The sequence below is a fragment of the Eubalaena glacialis genome, chromosome 5 (assembly GCF_028564815.1).
Source record: "Eubalaena glacialis isolate mEubGla1 chromosome 5, mEubGla1.1.hap2.+ XY, whole genome shotgun sequence".
Lineage (NCBI taxonomy): Eukaryota > Metazoa > Chordata > Mammalia > Artiodactyla > Balaenidae > Eubalaena > Eubalaena glacialis.
In genome coordinates this window covers 33,661,856-33,676,678 of record NC_083720.1, presented here as the reverse complement: position 1 = coordinate 33,676,678, position 14,823 = coordinate 33,661,856, and the positions used below count along the sequence as shown (strand labels likewise).

The 14,823-nt window shown below is 34.1% G+C and overlaps 1 protein-coding gene across 1 annotated transcript in view; it reads left to right on the top strand.

Annotated features, from left to right (window-relative positions):
- AIMP1 (aminoacyl tRNA synthetase complex interacting multifunctional protein 1) overlaps positions 1–7,566 on the top strand; it is a 35,571-nt gene extending 28,005 nt beyond the window's left edge. The window contains exon 7 of the mRNA XM_061191185.1: positions 7,315–7,566. Within this exon, the coding sequence (XP_061047168.1) occupies positions 7,315–7,481 (167 nt within the window). The 3' untranslated portion in view covers positions 7,482–7,566. The remainder of the gene's footprint in view (positions 1–7,314) is intronic.
- Positions 7,567–14,823: the final 7,257 nt, after the last annotated feature.

Sequence of the window (14,823 nt, the reverse complement as noted above, 5' to 3'; positions counted from 1 at the left end):
ATAGAATTAACAGATAACTATTTCAGCATTTGAATCAGTTGTTATTATCTGGATGTTACTGTTACGTATATTGAAATTTTTTTTTTTTTTTTTTTTTTTTTAGTTACTCAGTGATTTAGCATTAGAGATGCTAATAGCCCAGTGTGGATTTCTTGCCTTTACTATATTTTTGAATCTTCCAATCTGTTTGGCTGTTTGTGTGTTTATGTTTACATCATTCCAAAGTCTAATATTTCTTTCATATTCATAGTTTCTCCTTGTGCCTTACCACATGAATATGTAGATAACATATTAAAAAATCTGTAAAGTGAAAGGGAAAAACCTAACATAAAAGTAGCCTATGAGGTTGTTTGAATTATTCTCTTATAACTTATAAAGTGCTTAACCAAGCTGAACAGCATCGAATAATTGATAAACTTGGGGACATGAGGTCTGTTAGTACTCATCCTACTTATGCTTCCACATAGGTTACTGCTTCTGTAGCAGTAAATCTAAAAGGAAATAACAGTTAATACTATGTATGCAACAGACCATTAGTCTTATTGTTTGGTTTTTTTCCTTTTCCCAGAGAGAGCCATGATTTATCAGTACTGTATTGTTCAGCATATGTTTTACATTTTAAAGCTTAAGGTGTCTGCTGGTACATTTTGATGTTCACTTGATATGCTCAGTGTCTAGAGATTTACATTTTATGTTATGTATATTAAGTGTGGTATAGAAATTGCAACTGGGGCTCAAACCTTTGAATTGCTATTTGGCCTTGAATAACTATTTTCTCCAACTACAAAACCATCACTTCCATAGAGTTTAGAAGATGCCAAATCATATTTTTATAACAATGGCTAAAAACTCTCCCCACTACTTTTTAAAATCTTAAATGTGTGAAGCCATAAATTTTAGTATTTAAATATGGTAACTGGTCCCTAAAGCATCAAGCAACCGAAAACAGTATTACAGGAGACAAAGGCATTGATACCTTTTTTTTTTTTTTTGAGAATGCACTGGTTTTGGTCTAATAATAAATGAGAATTCGCATTCAGACTTCTGACTTCTAAGAGCATGCTTATTTCTGTTGATATTGAGTCTTATTAGTAAATATGAGTTTATGGTTAATCTCAAAGCATGTATGATATGTGAAGGTCTTTAGCTTCTGGACCCACTTATTCTTTAAAAATAAACAGGGGTTTTTTTTTTTTGGTATTGACTGATTTGAGTTTTTTATATATTTTGGATATCAGCCCCTTATCAGCAAGTTTGCAAACATCTTCTCTCATTCAGTTGGTTGCCTTTTTGTTTTGTTGATGGTTTACTTTGCTCTGCAAAAACTTTTTAGTTTGATGTAGTCCCATTTGTTTGTTTTTGCTTTTGTTGCCCCTGCCTGAGGACAGACATTCAAAAAAACTATTGCTAAGACTGACCTCAAAGAGTTTACTGCCTGTGTTTTCTTCTAGGCATTTTATGGTTTCAGGACTTACATTTAAGTCTTTAATCCATTTTGAGTTTATTATTGCATATAGTGCAAGAAAGTGGTCAAGTTTGATTCTTTTGCATGTAGCTGTCCAGTTTTCCCAACACCATTTATAGAAGAGACTATCTCTTCCCCATTGTATATTCTTGCCTCCTTTGTTATAGATTAATTGATGCTATGAGTGTCAGTTTATTTCTGGGCTCTCAATTCTGTTCTATTCATCTATGTGTCTGTTTTTGTGGCAGTACCATCCTGTTTTGATTACTACAGCTTTGTAGTATAGTTTCAAGTTCAGTGTAGTTTCAGTTGTGACCCCTGTTTGTTCTTCTTTCTCAAAATAGCTTTGGCTATTCGAGGGCTTTTGTGTTTCCATACACATTTTAGGATTATTTGTTCTACTTCTATGAAAAATGCTGCGGGTATTTTGATAGAGATTGAATTGAATCCATAGATTGCTTAGGGTAGTATGGACCTTTTAGCAATATTGATTCTTCCAATCTGTGAGCACAGTATAACTTTCCATTTATTTGTGTCATCTTCAGTTTCTTTCCTCAGTGACAAAGAGTTTTCAGAGTCAGGCGTTTCTACTCCTTGGTTAAATTTAGTCCTAGATATTTTATTCTTTTTGATGCAGTTGTAAATGGGGCAAGGATGTGGAGAAAAGGGAACCTTTCTACACTGTTGGTAGGAATGTAAATTGTTGCAGCCACTATGGAAAACAGTATGGAGGTTCCTCAAAAAACTAAAGGTAGAATTACCATGTGGTCCAGAAATTTCACTTCTGGTTATTTATCTGAAGAAAATAAAAACACTAACTCGGAAAACACACCTGTGTTCATTGTAGCAGTATTTACAATAACCAAGATATGGAAGCAGCCCAAGTGTCCATTGATAGATAAATGGATAAAGAAGATGTGGTGTCTGTGTGTGGTGTGTGTGTGTGCACGTGCGCGTATGCACGCACACACATACACAATGGAATATTACTCAACCATTAAAAAGAATGAAATCTTTGTGGACCTTGAGGGTATTATGCTTATTAGTGAAATAAGTCAGAGAAAGACAAATACCATATGATTTCACTTTGTGGAATCTGAAAACCACAGCAAACAAAACAAAACAGAGATTCATAGATACAGAGAACAAACTGTAGTTTGATAGTTTGATAGTTGCTAGAGGGGAGGAGGATGGGGGGACGGACGAAGTAGGTGAAGGAGTTTAAGAGGTACAAACTTCTGGCTATAAAAGAAGTAAGTCATGGGGATGTAATGTATACATAGGGAGTACAGTCAATAATATTGTAACAACTTTGTATGGTGACGGACAGTAAATGATCTTATTGCAGTGGTCAGTTCATAATGTATAAAAATATCTAATCACTGTGTTGTACACCTGAAACTAATATAATTTTTTTTAATTAAAAAAAAAAAGCCTGTCTATATTTGATTCTCTTCCTTAAGACCTATTTCAATCAGGCTTCTCTCTCCACTGTTCCACCAGAATTGCTCTGGTCAAGATCACCAATTTACTCCCTGTAGCTAAATCCATGGCTAGTTAGTTCTCAGTCCTTTTCTTAATTAACTTTGACTTGGCTTCTGACACCACACTTGCATGGTGGTCCTCATGCTTCATTGGCTGCTCTGCTCATCTCCTTTGCTGATTCTTCCTCACCTCCCTGACCTCTTAATTGGAATACCTCAGACCTTGATCCTTGACCTCTTCTCTTTTTCCATGCTTGGCCTTTTTTTCTTTCCATGTTCAATCCTTTGGCTATTTTATTCAGTCACTTGTCCAGCTACCTACGAGACTTCTTCACTAACATGTCCCAGGGGAGAAGAATGTATATCCCAGTCTTCTCCCTAGATTTCCCTTTTCCATACATCTTCTTCAGAAAATCCTAGTGGCTGTACCTTCTGAACATATCTGGAGTGATTCTCATCATCTCTACCTCCACCACTTTGGTCCTGACACCAACATCTCTTATCCGGGTAATTGCAAAAGGTTTCTAACTGATCGCTCTGCTTTTGCCCTTGCCCTTCTTCCGTCTGTTTTCAGTTATAGCCTACAGAGTGATGTAGGTCAGATATGTTAGTCCTCTGCAAAAAACTATTAAAAAGCTTTCCATTTGAGCCAGAATACAGATACAGGTCCTTACAATGGCCTCTCATTATTTCATTAACCTCATGTACTTCAGCTCCTCCTCAATCACCCTAGTTGAGCCACTGTCTCTTTCCCCAGGTAGCTACATGGCTTGGTCCCTCATCTTATTCAAATCTTTCAGAGGTCTCCTTATTTGTTTTATTTTTCTCCAAAACACTTATCATCATCAGATATACTGTACATTATTTATTTTCTGCCCACATGGAAATGTAAGCATCATGAAATCAAGATTTTTGTTGTTATTATTCACTACTATATTCCAACCATCCAGAAAAATGTCAGGCATAGAGTAGGAGGTCAGTAAGTTGGTTACTGAATAAACAGAAAGAAACATACTAGTAAAACATGTTTTAAAGAACCCCCCCAAACCCTCCAGTATTTGAAGAACAGACCTGAGGATCCATCTTCATTATTTCCAAGATCATTCCTATCAAATCAACAAACCACTTTTCTCTGTTGATTAGCTCTGTAAAATTAATTGATCCCTATTTGCAAAGTTATACTTTAGTTTTTACATCACAAAAGGTGATAGTTACAATTATTATAGTTCAAAAACTCAATTAATGAAACATAAAATAATTAAGTTGGTGCTAAGCTTTTCATGGTCTTGACATATCAGGGAAGCTGATGACTCTGGAATTTATGTTTATTGCTTTTTGTAGTTTTTAAACGCTGAGGTGGTAGTCACAGCTTTTTACATCTGTACAAACTCCTCTCTGAACTAGTTCCTGTTGCCTGTGTGTTTTGTTTAGATTGAGTTATTTTAAAGTAATCTCTGAATGATTAGTTCTCTTACAATACGTGTAACCATTTCCACATGGTGATTATTGGCATGTGTTTAGCAATTACAGAGACTACAGTTTTCAGCTTTAAGAACTTTTGTTGATATCATCACTTTGTTTGGATAGCCATGCCAGAAAAAGAAAGGGGGGGGGGTGGAAAATTAGGAAAATAAGATTTAGAAGAAGATTATAACACATAGGGATGATGAGAGAAAGGAAAGGAGGGAGGGAGGGTGAGAAAATTAGGAAAATAAGATTTAGAAGAAGGATATAACACAGAGGAATGATGAAAGGCTTCTCTGGAAATAGAGTTCATTTTTAAAAATTGTTTGAAATATTAGGTATGCTTTTTTGTGGGAGGTGATTTAAACTTTCATTTTAAACTTGCTTTATACCTTACCAAATAGTGTATTATTGAGAAACATGAATAAACCACAAGGTTAACACTCCATCCAAGACTTTTCAACTCTGATTTATATTCAGTGATCATAATTTGGCAAGTTTTAATTACAATCTCAAAATTTTAGTGGTCTGAATCATTATTTCATTTACTGACTCGTTAAAGTCTTGCAGCCACATTCGGAATGTTCAGGTATTGAGCCTGTTGTGTTAAAAGCAACAATCAAGAGTGGGAGGTTCTTCTCATAGTTTCTAGTTCATTTTTAGTTAAAATCTTTATCCCTTGAAAATTATTACAGTCTTATGTAAGAAGTTTAAAACCTTCAGATCTTGTTCCACAAGTGCTGGGTGACCTAGGAACCTTTCTGAGCCCAGCTTTTTCATCTGTAAGAAAAGCTTTTTAATGGTATGTATTTCTTGTGAGTTTTGTGAGGTTTAACTTTTGAAACACTTAGCTACCTGCCTGGTGTTTTAAGCTCTTAGCTATTACTTTTGTGCCTCTATTTCCTCATCTGTAAAGCAGGGGTAATTAATAGTATTTATTTAGTATACTGAGAGGATTAAGTGAGTAAATATATGTAAAGCACATAGTGCAGTGACTGGCACATAGTAAGCACTATGTAAGTGTAGTGTTATGTATTATAATGATTATTATTTTCTATACATATCAGTGTCTTCCTAGATCTGACAAGCTTAAGTTTGTGCTGCACCACAGCTTGTTGTACTTGGGGCTTATGTCTGCATTCAGCAAAAATTTACCCACACAATCTGTGGTCTTGATAAGAAGCTTTTACACAAACCTGAGACAATCTGCTTCTTGAATTCATTATCAGTTTGGGAATATCTTTTTTTGGGTTCGAGGTGGGGGGATCCAGAGTTAGTACTCAGGCCCCCCTGAACAGTGTGTCTGGTCTCAGCTTTTACAGAATTCTGGAATGCCCACTTCCCCACATGATCTGTGTATAAACAAAGTAGGATTATGCTCTTAGACTAACCAATGGCTTGGTGAAAAAAAATAAAAATTTTATAGATACTTTATATATTGGAATTTTTTCTATTCTGTTTATTAATTAGTTTCTCTGTTGTCCAATCAAATAATCAAATGCTCTTAAAGGAGTAAGAAAAATCCTTATCTTTTATACTAGACAGTCTCTTCAGTTTTAGTTTCACTGCCTATTCTTCTACTGTAGATACATTATTCAATTAACCGTTCTGTCATCTCTGAAAACCTACATATCAGGACAGTTTTGTATATTTTTGCCAGTTTCAGGGTAGTTTCTGAAGAGCTAATAAAAAGATCTAGAAAGTTATATTTCTATTATTACTTAGTTATACTTAAGCAGTATTTTTGTTGTTACCTCCAGGGAAATCATTTTCCATTTGAAACTAACACTTAAGGGATTCGTTACTTCTCTTCATTGTTTCTTAAACTGATTGTTCATTTCAAAAGTTATTGAACATCCTCAGCTACTAAAATCATGTTACATTCAACTTTACTCTCTTCTTCCTCATCATTCATTAAATAGAGGGATTGCTTGGTATATTGGTAGTTTTTAAGCCTAGACCAGATATGTTCTACAATGTGTTTGTCTTTTATTGATTGTAAACTTTATAATGTGAGTTATGGTAAAGAGAGGGGATAGGATATTATCCACTTGTAAAAGTGTTGTTTGTTTCTTTTCAGAAGATAATTTATTAGGAGGCAAGGTGCTGTACTAACAGAGTAAGGGCTTTGGTGTCAAATCTCACTCTACTTGTTGATTGTGTGACTTTGAGCAGCTTATCTTCTCTGAGCCCCAGTTTCTTTATATTTAAAACTAGAGTCAGTGTTGTTCTGTGAATTGCACGCAGCAACATATATTCCTGGTGCTTAGAAAATGCTAGTCCTGTCTCCTTATTCTTCCTTTCTCTTTCCATCTCACCAAGTGGAATGGGCAGCAGATGAAACCCAGAGTAGTTATTATATTTAGCTAGATAACCCCAACATTTAAGCCATTCTCCAGTATTGTAAGAAATCTTTAAGTACTCTAGCAGCGATCTAGTCATTTATTTTTTATGTTGAAACAAATAGTAAAGCATAAGCTGCTTCTGCCATGTGTAAAAATATAACACATCAAATTATGCTCTCATCTGTTCAAAATCTTTATATGTAGTGATAAAATGAGTATCTTGTATTTTCATTCTAATCATTTGTATTTTCGTTCTAATCATTTCATTCTAATCTAATTAGAATGAATCATTCCAATTCATTGAGCTATATTACCTGTAAAACTGTTTATTATAAGAGTAAAAAATAATATCTTTAACGTTTGTAAGGAAATGACAAAATATTTTATTTTACCAATCAAGAATATAAATTGCCGACATCGTAAAAATAAAATAAGTGTTAAAAGTAAACCTGATCCGGTCTAAAGATCAGAAATTGTATCCAAGACAATTCACTAGAAATCTCTATGGACAGTTTATTAATATGTTAGCTATGTATTTTTTTTCCTCCCCCAACAGGAGAGCCTGACAAGGAGCTGAATCCTAAGAAGAAGATTTGGGAGCAGATCCAGCCTGATCTTTACACTAATGACGAGTGTGTGGCTACATACAAAGGAGCTCCCTTTGAGGTGAAAGGGAAGGGAGTCTGTAGGGCTCAAACTATGGCCAACAGTGGAATAAAATAAAATCAAACACTTCAGTTACTGAAATACATTAGAGAAAACTTAACAATAAAAAGAAATATATTTGTCACTTGTACCTAAACTATAACTGGCTCATTTTTGTGTTATTTCTCTTCTAGACTTGAGTAGTCTTTTACCTGGTATATATTGTTTTCAATTAATTAGAGAAACACTACATTTTTACTGATGGTTTTTGATCCTTTATGATACAGGGAGGAATTTGCCTGTGTTTCATGATGATTTATGTTTTAGTGAGGATGTTGGCTAGCACATTGCTTTTTCTTTATACATTTAGGTAACTTGAACTAGATTAACATTTAGTTTCTTATTTGTAGGCACATGTTGCATGCAATTTGAAGCCCTTGTATTTTTAGTATCTGTATTATAAACGCCCTCTCCTCTTTAAAAAGAAAAGTTAGAATTTTTGTCAGGCTTATTAACTAGTCTATATTGTAATGGTATTGAAAATGACCAACTGTTGATTCTAGAGAGCCGAACAACGTGAACGCTAGGAGACATGGCATTTGAACATTATTGCTGTTGCTTACCAAAGTAACCCAGACTTATATACTTAAGGTGACTTTTTTAAAAGACTGAAACTTCCAACTGTGTAGTGAACTTATTCTTTCCATTTAACAAAATAATTAGTAATAAATTTTGACTAATTCTAAAGAATAAACACATTGCAAAGTGTTGCCAATGTAGTTCCCAATACATTGACCATAAACATGGTCCACTTTTTTATTCTAGGTGACTTCAAAGATTCTTTGGATACCTAATAAAAGATTATTTATAGCTTTTATCTTTAGAAGAGCATTTAAGGTTGATATCTTTTATTTTTTCATGTACCGTCATACTGTCAATATATAAAAGAAATTGTAGCCAGAAATTTAACATACATATGTATAAAGTTGTCAAATGCGTATTTTCACTCATCTTACAGATATTGTAGGAACAGTGAAAATTAACTTAGGCACTATGAGCTTCAAGTTCACCAGCCTTGAGATGACGACGGAGATACCAAAAAAGAAATGCATCTATGGAGGTAGGAATATCTATTCTAAAAGAAAAATGACACATACCAATATTCTAGCACTGTTGCTGTTTATAGCCTACAATAAGAAGGAGAGGCAAAACAAAAACTTTTAAAACAACCCTACATGCTAAGTTATAAAAAGTATCATTTATTTAAGTCCGTGGAGTTCTCTGGTAGGCCAAGATGTGGTACCATCATAGAAATTTTATCTTCTTTATGAAAAACTGAATATTAACAGAGCATCATTAACATCTATCTGTTGATAACTAAATACAAATGACTTTCCGAAGTTTTGTACTTGAGATATGTTATTCTTCCGGGAATAAAGACTTTTTGTGAGTCTGTATTTTCTGATTTTTCCCAATTATATTACATTTCTATAAATAATTCTAATATAATTTAAAGAATGTTTCAACTGTTTAGATAGTTGAACTATTTATTCCCAATTTTTCAAGTTACATAAAAGCATTACTCAATCAAGTTATCCACTTAGCTCCATTCAGTCGTTATTTTTACAGAAAACTTAATTCTGTTTTATTTGTATTGCTGGGATGAGAGAACTCTTACAGAATCAACAAAAAATGATGACATTGTTAGTGAACTGGACATAATCCTTCTGGCTTCTGACTGGTATTCAGCCCGTTAAGAATTTCAACAGTAGGAGATGGTGTTAGGTCACAGACTAAACAGCTAGTGCCTCTTGACATCTATTTATGTATTGCAAAGTAAACCAGAAAAAAAGCTGACCTTCGCCCAAGATAATTTCTCGTGCAGTGTTGACCCACTATCTTATAGTGACTATTGACAGTACTAACTTTTCATATATATAGAAATTCCATGTGTATTATTCTTATGAGATGAATCATTTTCAGGACATGTTAATTTTAATATATAATTGGCAATTTTTTCTGCCTTCTATGAAGAACATTAAGTATTCTACGCATACAAGAATATTAAGTGCCCACCAAACAGATAATTTGTTGTTGCTTTTTTAAAAATATGTAAATTCTCATTTACACTATTTACAAAATATTCAGAGTAACTCACTGAAGTTTAATAAGCACATCAGCAAGACAGAGGGTGTGTATAGGGCCTCAGAGAATGTTAGTTTAATGAGGTTCCAAAATCTGGGTCTTTGCAGGTCCAAAAACCTGCATTTGTGCATGACTGTTATAGATGCTAAGTAGTCTGTAGAGCTTAGTAATATTGGTTTTGAATCCAGATTACCTAGTTTTGATTCCAGCTATACAACTTAAACGCCTGTGTGATCTTGGGCAACTGTTTAGCCTCCATATACCTTACTTTCCTCATCTGTAAGATGGGTATAATAATAGTACTTACCTCATTGAGTTGTGAGGGTATATATTATGTTACACATAATAGAGGTATATAATGTTAATATCAGTTTATGATAAGAATGTTCCTTTCCTGAAACTAGTGTTCCTGTCTCTCTATCCCCTTTCGTGGTATCACATTTCCTGAGAAGTTGAATTTTTGTTCAGAAGATTACTTGGTGTATATGAAATGAACAGAGTTTCTTAAGGAATATTTCATACAGGCCCTGTCTTTCAACAGACCTGATTGTTCCGCTATACCAGATGTAGTATCTCTCCCCTCGCTAGAGATGTATTTTACTGAAACTTTCTCTTCCCGCCCTGCACTCCCACTGAAATCCATGTTTTAGATATTTAGACGCTGGTCAGCCCTGTTCATTGATGCCCTTTCACTGGTTTAATATTATTGATAAAGTTTCAAATAGTTTTGCAATTTTCTTAGACTAGAAGGACAATACTTGTAACTATTGTGTGTTAATGTAACAAATAAAAGCAATTGTATTTTTAAGTTCTTGGTGGGTGGAGGATCACCTCACTATTGCTTATGAGAAGGACATTAAAGGGGCATGAGTATACTTAATTTTCTAGGGAAATTATATGTTGTACCTTTAAAAATGTAAAAATATCAAAGTGTGCAGTGTTAGCTGTGTACTTTGGCTACATAAACTGTGACGCAGTCCTGGTTCTAAGTGCTGTGCAATGGTGTGTAGACTAAAACTTTATCGCCAAGATACAAAATAAAAACTAGTGAAGCAAATTAATGTAACACACCTAAAAATAATATTGCAAATTGCTGTCTTGTGGAGAGAGCTTTGCCTTCCAAGTGAGGGGGATATATTAATAATATCTGTCTAATGTCATGGATTTTATTGTAGAATTATTAGTAAGATATTTAATGCTTTATAGCTAGCTAAGTAGTTTCAACACATCTTGTCAATTTAACTCCCTAGAGGTAAGCCAGCTATTTTACCCCAAAGAATCAACAGAAAATTTACATAAATGCTGGTGCTAAGGTATAACTAGCCAAAACCTAGATTTTACTAATATTCTGCTTTTCTCCATTATAATATGCTTTCTTTCTCAAATAGTCATGTGGTTTCTTATATTTGAATGAGAAGTTTAACTTCTCTTTTGTCTAAACTGTAGGGAAAGATAATAATAAGTTAAAAAAAACCCTAAACTTCAGTAGTTCATGTAAGGAGATTAAGGCAGCTCCTTTAGTGGAGTACTTAAGCGATTTTAAAGGGAGAGAAGAGGTCACTAAACACTCCTATGGAGTGGTTACAAAGAGAATTTATCAAGTTTTTTCTTTTTGCTGAGGAAATTCTTAGGAAGAATCACTTGGCAAAACTAGACTGCCGCTGCTGGCAGCTGTTGGCTTCTAAAGAACCGTGTATGTGCCTTGATTCTTTGAGTACACTCTTGTCGAGGGCACTGATCCTGTAATGACAGTCTATCCCAGAAGTCTACTTATGAAGGATGTCACTAAGTTCTAGATAGATAGATAGATAGATAGAAAAAGTATGTGTTTAAACCAGGAACACCTCTATAGTTGTACACATTTGCAGTGCTTTTTGGGTGATAACCCAAAGTTTTACAATAATAATGAAAACAAAGATAGTTGCTAATGGCTAATATGCCTCTATACAAAACTGGATCTTCTTCAGATACCAACTTTTTGGAATGGAAAAGAATTAGTAATTTATGTATACATTGTTGCTTATCGTACTTCTTATAGCTACGGTTCTAACTTTGGATGAGTTTTGGCAGAGATAATTCATAGGAGTATAACTGTAAAAAAAATTAGAGAAAGGACCCAGAACAATGAAATAATTGTTAGTTTGAAAGTGAGCCATCTGGAATTTCAGAGAATGAATTAATTATTGTACATTATATTTTTTCACCCTTATGTATTCCCTTGTTTGGTTTTTTCCCTTCCCCTTCGTTACTCCCACCCCCTTCCTAACATACCCTATTCCCAGTTCTCTGGCTTTTTGAGTAAAATATGCGTGTAAGTGTTATTTTATGTCTTCATCAACATCATTTCCTATCTGGCAGGCTATTGTCCTTAGCAACAGCAGCAGAAACAAACCTGGGGCTCGATAATTGCAAGAAAAAAGAATAATCCTTTTAAATGAAAAGGCTAACTACTCTTCTTGACTATCCTATTGCTACATAATGCATATAGAATTGTTCAAATAGCAGTTATTAATGTCTGCTCATTTCTTCAGTGGCATTCACGTGATGAGCCTTCACATCAAGGCTGCTCTGACAAAGTTTTACATTTGTTTTTGTAAATGGCCTCGTTAGAATATCATACATCCCAGTAGAGAAATGCTCTCAATATATGCATCCACTTAACTTTTCAGCCCTAAGATATTTGGCTGATACTTGTTAATTTAAAACCCCACTCAGCTTTTCACACCTGGGGAATTTGGATAAAACAGTGCAGGAGTCATCCAAAATCAACACCACAATTTGATTTCTCTTTGAAAAAGATTAATGAAAAATGCAAATTGAAAGTCACTTTTAATAAGTTTAGCAAAAGAGAATGATTTTGGTAGAAATAACTTTTTCCGTAACTTTCAGTATTCATGTGAAAGGATATCATTTTCTCTTAAAGCATATGAATTGGCAATAAAAACTTCTGATGCTTGTGAAAAGAAACATTTTTTAAATAAAGTTTGAGTGAGAATATGGGAAATAGCAATGCCACTTAAAAATAGCCTTTTGTAAAAGAATTGTGATATGCTTGAAAATCAATAGAAGAGAAAACCTAAGCAAATTCTTATTTAAAAAGGCAGAGTGTAGATAAACATAACTACAAAAAGAAAGCCTGAAATTGCTGATTGAGGTAATGTTATCTAGATGAACCAACCTAGTAAGGGTCAGAACTAGTTAGTATTAGAGATGAATTACTAATTTCCCAAGATAGTATGTACTAATGAGGCTCCAACCCCAGCTGCACAAAAGTATCATGTATACTATCTTCCAATCATCTAAAATGTTCAAAGCGTTTTCAAATACAAAGTTTAGTAGAGATTTTTGTCTTCCAGGTGAGAATAGCATACAGAAGGGCACCTGGAGGGATGTGAGGAAAGAGTGCAAATGATAGAGTCTAATAGGAAAGGTGGCAGGATGCCAAAGATGAACTTTCTGGACATCATTTATTTTACCTACAGCTAATTCTGATCACATGGTTGTTTTGTTGCAAGTTGTAATTATCTCTAGTAATGGTGAGTTTATTCAATTTGATATACATGTGATGTCATCCAGAAAAAGCCGAACAACCAGCTTCAGGTAGATGTTCGCTTCAGTGCCTTGCTATTCTTACGGTTTAACTACCCCATTACCAACTAACAAATTATTTCCCTACATCCACTATGCTGATTATTATGAGGAGCTAGAATTGCTATTGCATAGTGGTTCATGGAAAACCACGTCTGGAATTAATGCCTCTGGGGTACTACACTAGAATGCAGAGTGTATTAGGAAAATGCACTAACTAGAAAGATGGGGGAAGATAAGAGAAAAGAAAACAATGGTGAGGAATGGACTTTCTAATATTTGTGTATTAAGTAAAAGAGATAATGATAAACTACCAGGAATGCTCAATGTAAATGATAAGAAGGGACTTTTGAAACATAAGGGTTGATCTGTAAGGGGAAATAATTAACTCTCTTAGCAAAATCTAGTAATAAGGAGAAAGGGAAAACATTCCAAAGACTTCTTCCATAGGGAAGATGGGGTAAGGAGAAAAGGATAGGGAGGAAATGAAAGTGTTCTAAAGGTCTTATTTAAATAGTTGAGGGGATAATGCAGTGGGGAAAGAGTTCTTGGTTAGGGAAATAGTTCTACTTTGTTATCAAACAATGGTAGAGAAGTATGTGCTTCATTCTGAATTCGGGGACAAAGAAATAATTCTTAATGGGTATTAATTAGAGTAGAATGTCCAAATTATCAAGAAGAAAAACTGAATAGCAACTTTATCAAATTGGCAAAACTAAGGAAAAGAAAAATGTAAGAAATACAGTAATATAAAAAATAATAAACATAAGATGGAGAAACATCCTGTATGCTTGCATGGGAGGATTTTAATATTACAAAATGTCCTTTGTCATAAAGTCAAAAGAATTTTCTTTTGAAATTAGACAAAATTAGATCTGAAATAATGTATATAAATGAATGACTGGGAGTAGCCAGAAAATATGTTGAGAAAAGAAGACTAAGGGAAGCTTGCCGTCCTACATATCAAGGAAGGATATAAAACCATCCAAATTAAATCATTATGGTATTAATAGTGATATAAATCAGATAGATAATGGAAAAGAATTAAGAATCCAGAATAGATCCAGAAATAAAGAAGATATATATTTATATACCTATCTACCTATCTCAGTAGGAAAGTTATTAATTATTTAATAAGTAGAGCAGATATAATTGGTTACCCATCTAAAAGGAAATGAAACTAAATCCCAATTTTGTACATTGTACATAAAAATATATAACTGTAAGAAAATTCACATTTATTTTGGCAAAAGTTACCATAACCAAAACTGAAGGACAAATAACAGAATTGAAAAAAAATTGCAATCTGAAAGGCAGAGGACTAATATTTGTAATGTATGTAGAGCTCTTCAGATTTAGCAAGCAGGAAGTGTTAAAGAAAAAATACTCAGTGACACTTGTTAAAGATGATAAGGCAGACTTTATTCAGGACCATCAAGATAGGTAGAGGGACCACTCAAATGGGAATTTACTGTGAGGGAGAAAGATTGGGCTCAACTCTGAATACAGCATGGGCAAGTGAGAATTTATAGCCAAGGAGCAGGGTGGGGATCATTGGATGGAAAATTACCAAGAGGGAACTACAAGGAAGGGTCAGAGGGAGTCTGGGTAAACCCGCCTAACAGGATCTTTGCTGGAGAGAGGCCAGGGTGGTTAGACAAGGAACCTGATCAGATATTGAAGGTAA